The sequence below is a fragment of the Acinonyx jubatus genome, chromosome D3 (assembly GCF_027475565.1).
Source record: "Acinonyx jubatus isolate Ajub_Pintada_27869175 chromosome D3, VMU_Ajub_asm_v1.0, whole genome shotgun sequence".
Classification (NCBI taxonomy): domain Eukaryota; kingdom Metazoa; phylum Chordata; class Mammalia; order Carnivora; family Felidae; genus Acinonyx; species Acinonyx jubatus.
In genome coordinates this window covers 16,392,737-16,400,779 of record NC_069392.1, presented here as the reverse complement: position 1 = coordinate 16,400,779, position 8,043 = coordinate 16,392,737, and the positions used below count along the sequence as shown (strand labels likewise).

The following is an 8,043-nucleotide window of genomic DNA, read 5'->3' as shown; positions in this document are numbered from 1 at the left end:
GGAATTCTGGGAATCGAACCCAATTCACGGGACTCCAATCTCTCTCTCTAGTCGCCCTCGAGCCCGCACGCGCCTACAGGGGGCGCCGGCCTGCGCGCACGCGCGGTCATCGCAGCGCGTCCCCTTTAAGACGATTCTTTTTGCCTCCGTCGACCCCTTCGCTTCCGCTCCGCCGTTCCCACAATGCAGTGCGGCTGAGCGCCTCCGAGCCCGCGGGGACGCTGCGGGGGGACCCCGGCTGAGGCGGCGGCGGCGACGTGGGCTGCGGCGGGCCCGCGGCGTCGGGCGGTGCGGATGTCGGGCTGGGCGGACGAGCGCGGCGGCGAGGGAGACGGGCGCATCTACGTGGGGAACCTTCCGACTGACGTGCGCGAGAAGGACCTGGAGGACCTGTTCTACAAGTACGGCCGCATCCGCGAGATCGAGCTCAAGAACCGGCACGGCCTCGTGCCCTTCGCCTTCGTGCGCTTCGAGGACCCCCGGTGAGGCCCCGCTCCGCCCGCCCGCCCGCCAGCCCGAGACCCCGGGCCCCCGGGCCCTTGGGCCCCCGCCTCCCCTCCTCCCCTGTGGGGCCTCCCCTCCCCCCTCAGCGCAGACCCCTCACGGCGCCCCCGGGTGGAGGATGAGGCCTCTCACCGCCCGCTCTGGCCGTCCTTTGCTCCGTCGTCACTTCCTCTAGGATTATTTTTTTACTTTATTTAAAAAACAAAAGCTGGGCCTGTGGAGGGCCCAGGCCCGCCCAGACAGGCCTCGGGGATGGTACACGCGACCGTTCTCTCCCTCATGGCTGGAGGGGCAGCCTTCAGGGGAAGCGGCCCAGGGCACCTTGGGCCCGGAACCCCCCGGGAGAGGACTCGGACTCGGTGAAGAGCAGAAGTGGCCAGGCGCCCTCCCTGCCCACCCCTCACCCCAGCCAGAACTCGCCGTTAGCGGGGAACAGACTGCGGGGATGTGGTTGCCTTTGGAGGGTGAAAGGGGGTCTCTGTGATGGCCCAGATCTCCATCTGCGCGCGCCCCTCCTCACAAGGTCCCGGCCTTGTCCTTCTAAAAGCACCAGGGCTTTGGAAGAACTTCCAAAATGGTCGGGGGTGGGGGGTGTCTGATTTCACTCCACTCCTCTGAGGGAGACACCGCTAGATGCTTAGGGCCCCAAGCATTTGATCCCTAAACTGGCTCAAAGGGGTCTTTCTGATTTTGCAAACTTTGTAGGCCTGATGGCCAGAAAAGGTCTGGGAACTTTCAGAACTGTGGTTGGTGGTTCCCAGAAGCCGCCGCATTGGACTGGTCACTCCACCCGGGGAAATGAGAGCCCAGTGTTTCCCAGCATTGACCCACGGAGTGCTTTACCTAGTGTGCGCCGGGCGGGCTTTGCTGCAAGGACTGTCTTTAGGGTGTCTGGCCTACGTGGTGTAGTGGTATAGGGCCAGGAGGGCATCTGTGGAGGAGGTAGGAAGCACTCTGAGGCTTTGATGATCCCCACAGAGCTGCCATTTGCCTCAAAAACGGAACTGGGCATTTTCACACTGAAACTGGAGGTTGCACCTCTGTAACTGTTCCGGTGTGTTTTTTGAAGTCACTATGTGTCAAGTACCACTTGAGCGTTTTCAACAACCTATAAAAGAGGTAGTGTTAGCCACATCTTATGAATGAAGAAACTGGGGATTTAGAGTTGCTGATAAAAGAGAATGCTAGTAAGGGATCAAGGCAGGATTTGAACACCCCCCCCCCCCCCCCGTGCTGCCCTTTAGAACACAAACTTCCTGTGTGATGTGCTGCATTGTCATCTCTTCCCTCCTTTCTTTCATAATAGAAAAGCTATCTTTTGATATCATTAGAGCACTGCACACATAGTACCTTCTTTAATCCTTAGGACAACTCTGTGAGGGAGGCATGTTGTTCACATTTAAGAGACGTGAAAACTTGATAAAAAGCACTTACCCAAAGACGGCTATTAGTAAGTAGGGTAATGATTGGAACTGGTCAGTCTGCTTTGAAATCCGCTCTTCAACCCTAGCAGCTCTGCCTCTCCTTCACTTCATTATAAATATAGCCAGGTTTGCACTGGTTGTGGTCCTTGCTTTTAACCCGGTGACTAGAATGGTGGTAAGCAATTATGTGCTGTGACAACTGAATGATGCCTTCATTAGTACATCTTCGGCTCTGCTTGTCCTTCCAAGCACTGAGGCCATTCTTTCTCCAATCCAGTGCTGGAGAACCAGCTTGGTTCTACTAGAGCCCTAGGGAAGACTGGAAGTGACTTCATTGAATATTTACCTCTCTGGCAAAACTGTAGCCAGAGAGTGGTCTCCACAACTTAGTTTTCCAAACCATGCTGAAAAAGTACACATGAGAGAGTTCCATATTCCTCACAAAATACTAATTTCAGTCTGATTTTTTAAGTTTATGGATTTATTTTTGAGAGAGGGAGAGAGTCCGAGTGGGATAGGGGGCAGAGAGAGAATCTCAAGCAGGCTCCACGCTCATGACAGAACTGGATATAGGGCTCAATCCCACCACTGTGAGATCATGACCTGAGCCGAAATCAAGAATCAGACACTTAACTGAGCCACCCAGGCTCCTCCCCAGAGCCTGATTTCTTTTTAAATTACTTTTCTTTTTCTTTTTCTGTTTTTTTTTTTTACATTTATTAATTTTTGAGAGACAGAGTAAGACAAAGTGAGAGCGGGGGAGGGGCAGAGAGAGGGGGAGACACAGGATCCGAAGCAGGCTCCAAGGCTCCGAGCTGTCAGCACAGAGCCCGACGCGGGGCTCAAACCCACAGACCGTGAGATCATGACCTGAGCCGAAGTCGCAGGCTCAAACGACTGAGCCACCCAGGCGCCCCTAAATGATTTTTCTTTCTATAGATTTGATGGTACCAATCCTTGTTAATTATTAAAGGACTAGTGTGTGGAGGGCATTTTAAGAAACTGCTAACAGGGTTAGAGAAATATACTGATGAAATCACTTATCTGCCAATTTTTTTTTCTGAATGAATCCTCTTATAAGTAATCTGTTTACTGTTTCATTATCATTTCATATCTAGAAAACCCTGTGTGGGACAGCTGTAAAGTTTAAATCTAATACCATGAAGTATCTTCAAAGCAGTAGTGCATCAAGATTGTTTTTCTCAATTCTAGGTTTCCCTTTTATACTTGTTACTCATGCCCCTCACTGGGAAGTCAGTCAGCCTCCTGAGCAGCACTAACTCCACAAACTTTTCTTTGCAGAGATGCTGAGGATGCAATTTATGGAAGGAATGGTTATGATTATGGCCAGTGTCGGCTTCGTGTGGAGTTCCCCAGGACTTATGGCAGTCGGGGTGGGTGGCCCCGCGGTGGGAGGAATGGGCCTCCTACAAGAAGATCTGATTTCCGAGTTCTTGTTTCAGGTATGTTCTTTTCAAACTGAATAAGGTGATGCATGTAAAATACTTAGCACACAGTCTGGCCTCCAAGAAATGTTAGCTGTTACTTTGCATGGAACACAGGCTTTCTTTTCAGTAGACTGTGCACAGTCTGAAGCCCCGCAGTCTTGCCAGTGAGGCAGGCAGGTATCTTGCAAATGAAACTGCATTGGTAGTACAGCCTTGGTAGAACATAAATTTGCCTTTTTTTTTTTTTTTTAAGTTCATTTTTATTTTTAAGAGCGAGACAGCATGAAGGGGAGGGGCAGAGAGAGAGGGAGACACAGAACTCAAAGCAGGCTCCAGGCTCTGTGCTCTCAGTACAAAGCCTGATGCGGGGCCTGAAGTCATGAACTGTGAGATCGTGGCCTGAGCTGAAGTCAGACACTCAACTAACTGAGGCACCCAGGCGTCCCCATAAATTTGCTTTTTATAAAGGAGTTTCCTACTGTTGAGAGGGAAGATGACGGCAAAACCCCGGAGCTAGAATTCTATAGATGTTTTCTTTTGGAATGTACTAGGTTTCAGATTTGCTAGACATTCCAGGAGCCAGATTTGAATAACTGTTCAGCCTTGGATCGTGAAAAACACCAGATTTTGGTGGTGGCTTTGGAATTATACAAAAGAGAAAACAACTTTAAGTTTTAGAGATGTTTTGCAGAATATAGAATGATATAGAATGAAATGTCTAAATGAAATGTTCACAAGTGATGAAACTCAGAGGTGTATGCATCTGAGGCAAGCTCAGAGGTGTATGCATCTTTTCAAAATATTAATACAGTGGTGAAGACCTGGGGCCCTCTGCACATTACGGGGGCATTTTAAGACCATGGTGGAGTGAAATGTATTGAAGAACTTGGCACTTTCTTAGATAGGAATTTCACACTGTCACAACAGACTCCTATGGTGCTTAACAGTGATCCTCTCAGTATCTGCCTATCTTGTGTCCCTTTGTAATTTAACCCCAGAACTCTATTCCCTCCTTCAGGATGTCATACATATCTTTTTTTCTCTCCATGCTGCTCTGAAATCCTGCTTAGAAAACTATTAGGAAATGGCTGCAGTCCTGAGCTGTGAGCGGTAAACACAGCCTTTGAGAGCAGGAGCACATTTCCCTTTCATGACATCAGGTAGGGTTGTATAATTCCCGACTAGTTTTAGCGTCTGAGTCTTACCTTTTCCCCCCACTGTATTGAAGAATGTTGGTGATCTTTTAAAAGGTACTTTGTTTAATTTGTCAGTCATTCACTACTACAAGAAAAACTTTAGATTTTTTGGTGTGTTGTTACCTTCAGCTACACCTTGGTTATTACTTCATTGGATACTTTCAAAATTCCTATGTTCTGAGAACCCAGTAAGCAAGAAACAGTTGGTACTGATAAATTTCATAATGGAAAAAAATTAGAACTCAAAGTCTTGGGAGTTTGATATTAAATATGAAGGATAAAGAAAGGCAGGCTGTGACTCTCAGAGGTATCAAACCTATAATAGGGTAGACTTCTTGCTCCATTGGAAAGGCTTGGTCTCTGGAAAATTAGCCTAGGACCAGCTTCTTACAGTGGTTTACTACACATACTTTAGTACTCTTTTCTGGATTTATGTCCCTACGGTTTATGATTTGGGGATCCTCAGGATTTAAAAGTAGTGAGTGATTGATGGGAAAGGGACCCTAGGTATTGCTGGCTCTTAACAGGTCAGTTAACATGGCTGAAGGATATGGCCTCTTATGTTGTCCATGCCTAGGACTTCCTCCATCAGGCAGCTGGCAGGATCTGAAGGATCACATGAGAGAAGCTGGGGACGTCTGTTATGCAGATGTGCAGAAGGATGGAATGGGGATGGTGGAATATCTCCGAAAAGAAGACATGGAATATGCCCTCCGTAAACTGGATGACACCAAATTCCGCTCTCATGAGGTGGGTTCCCACCTTCTGTTGAGCTTGCACCCAGGCCACTCCACCTGAAGCCGATCTAGAGAAGTAGCAACAGGCCATGCATTTGCCATTTGAGGACCTCACAGTACATTAAAGATCTGTCTTAAGTGGAAAAGCCAAGGAATTCATCATGCCTGAGTCCTGCAGGGTCATAACAGAGAAATCTGCAGTCATAATATTTTTAACCCGGAGAGAATACTGGTGCAGTCTGTCATAATGTGGTGAGCTATTCTGTGATACCATTCCCTTCACAGCTGGTTTAATCTGCAGTGTACCTCTGTGAACCTGATCATTATGGTTGTCCCTCCTCTGGGTCTAGTCTGGGTTCTGCAAGCCAGCCTCAGCATCTCAGCTTTTCTAGGTACTGCTGTTGGGCCAAGTTGTACACTTAATTTTTCCTTTCCCAAAGTAGTGCAGGATCCTCTTTGAAACCTTAGCCATCTTGGCATTTTCTTATAATGGCCTTACCCTCAAGACTTAGTTCTTGATGTCTTTCAAGAAGGCAGCTGCTACTTTGGATCTTTCTATCTGATTCACATGTTGACTGTCCTTTTGATACCATTGAGACCAGAGAGCAGAACAACTGGACATTCTTTTTTTACTGGTTATATTGTCCTGACTTATGGGATTTAGATGTCTGGAGATATGAATTTCTGGGTCCATTTCCTTTTCCTTCCTTCTTTCTTTCCTTTCTTTCTTCCTTCCTTTTTTTAGAGAGCGAGTGAGTACGAGTGAGGGAGAGGGGCAGAAGGAGAGAATCTTAAGCAGGCTCCAAACTGAGCATGGACTTGGGGCTTGAGCCCACAACCCTGGCATCATGACCTAAGCTGAAATCAAGAGTTGGCCGCTCAACTGACTGAGTCACCCAGGAGCCCCAAGGATCTATTTCTTTTTCTAAGGATTCATATAATTCCCTAATTTTATGGCTTGGAAAGTACACAGCTTAACATTGCTTTTACTCAGACTGAATTTGGAGCAGAAACAAAACATCTGGTCCTTAGTTACACTGCAAAGCAGGGTCTCAGTAAGGATAAATCCAATTACTGACTTTACCTAGGGAATTCCACATCTGACTTCTTTCATCTTAGCATCTTTAGATCCTTTGAGAGTGTTGGTTGAGGGCAAAGGGCCTGAACACAGGCCAGCCTAGACATGACTCCTCTGCCACTCACTCATTTATTTCTTAGCAGAGTTATTCTCTGAACTTTGGTCCCTCGATATGCAAAACAGGAACAATAATAGCACTGTCTCCTAAGACTTGCCAGGAAGCTAACTTACGAGTATCTAACCCTGGTCCTGACACCTGAGAGGTGTTGAATACTGGTTAGCTTCTTCCATAGGAACCCATCCTCAAACGCATATATGAGGTGGCAGGGAATTGAACTGAGTGACCTCTGAGATCCTTTCCAGTTCTTAGATTCAGGAGTCAGTGGTAGTAATTCAGATATGTTAATCGTAGTAGCTAGTATTTCAGCTCATTTACAACATGTGAAGTTGTCATTTATTGTATGTGTCACCCTGGAATAGATTATAACATTGTTTTCCTCATTGTTGAAATGTGCTGGTAAACCTACCTAGGGCATAGCATTGTTGTGAAGGTTTAATGAGATGACATCATGCCAGACAAACAGTAAGTGCTCGGTACTTAACCATTATTGTTAGGCAGCCATGTTAAGTTTTAGTGTGCTGTATTTCTCTGAGTCTTATTTTTTCCTTCACTCTTTTTGTTTGAATTTCAGGGTGAAACTTCCTACATCCGAGTTTATCCAGAGAGAAGCACCAGCTATGGCTACTCACGGTCTCGTTCTGGGTCAAGGGGCCGTGACTCTCCATACCAAAGCAGGGGTTCCCCACACTACTTCTCTCCTTTCAGGCCCTACTGAGACAGGTGATGGGAAATTTTTCTTTATTTTTTAGGTGAACTGAGCTCTTTGTGCTCAGAATCTACATTCCAGATTGATGATTTAGTGTCTTAGGAAATTTTTTTAATTTTTTTTTTAAGGAAATAAAATACATAATTTCTACCAGGGCCATATTGGCAGTGAAACATTATAAACTGCAGAAATTGTGGTTTTGGTTCAGAAATAAGTTGTATATTTTTCACCCCTGATTATGGGAAAAAAATCAGTGCTGTGTCTTTGTGGGTTGCTCTACTATGGAGATCAGCAGTTACTGTGACTGAGTCGGCCCATTCTGTTTAGAAATATATTTTAAACGTTTAGTAATTGACATGTGTGGTTGTCCTTGATTAAGTTAATAGATTTCACCAAATAGGCACACTGATTTAAAAAAAAAAAGTCATTGAGTTGTAGTGGCAGCTGTACCCAGTTGGTAAGGAGCAGGAGTGGATAACTTTATTTGGGGACAAAGATAGTTGCTATGATGATGGTTTTGAAAATTTCAATCCCAAGAGTTGGTTCAGGCTTATAATTGAAGGCCAAGTTTATAAATGAAGGTGCTTTATTATTTAAAAAAAATTTTTTTTAAGTTTATTTATTTTGAGAGAGAGGCACACAGCGTGAGTGGAAGAGGGAGAGAGAATCCCAAGCAGGCTCTGTGCTGCCAGTGCAGAGCCCGATGCGGGGCTTGAACCACAAAGCTGTGAGATCACGACCTGAGCCGAAACCAAGAATCGGATGCTTAACCAACTGAGCCACTTAGGTGCCCCTAAATGAAGCCACTTTAAAGAAAAAAGGAGCATTT

At 46.4% G+C, this 8,043-nt stretch overlaps 1 protein-coding gene across 1 annotated transcript; it reads left to right on the top strand.

The window, feature by feature from the left end:
- The first annotated feature begins 166 nt into the window (after positions 1-166).
- SRSF9 (serine and arginine rich splicing factor 9) lies at positions 167-7,569 on the top strand. Its single transcript, XM_027043956.2, has 4 exons — positions 167-482; positions 3,231-3,391; positions 5,150-5,322; positions 7,080-7,569. The coding sequence occupies exons 1-4, from the start codon at positions 295-297 to the stop codon at positions 7,221-7,223; spliced, it is 666 nt and encodes a 221-aa protein (XP_026899757.1). The 5' UTR covers positions 167-294; the 3' UTR covers positions 7,224-7,569.
- Positions 7,570-8,043: the final 474 nt, after the last annotated feature.

Excerpts from the sequence above, each read along its gene's own strand:
- SRSF9 (XM_027043956.2), top strand. The coding sequence starts at position 295 with ATGTCGGGCTGGGCGGACGAGCGCGGCGGCGAGGGAGACGGGCGCATC. Across the intron at positions 483-3,230 it reads GTGCGCTTCGAGGACCCCCG|AGATGCTGAGGATGCAATTT; the intron begins GTGAGGCCCCGC and ends TTTTCTTTGCAG. Across the intron at positions 3,392-5,149 it reads TTTCCGAGTTCTTGTTTCAG|GACTTCCTCCATCAGGCAGC; the intron begins GTATGTTCTTTT and ends GTCCATGCCTAG.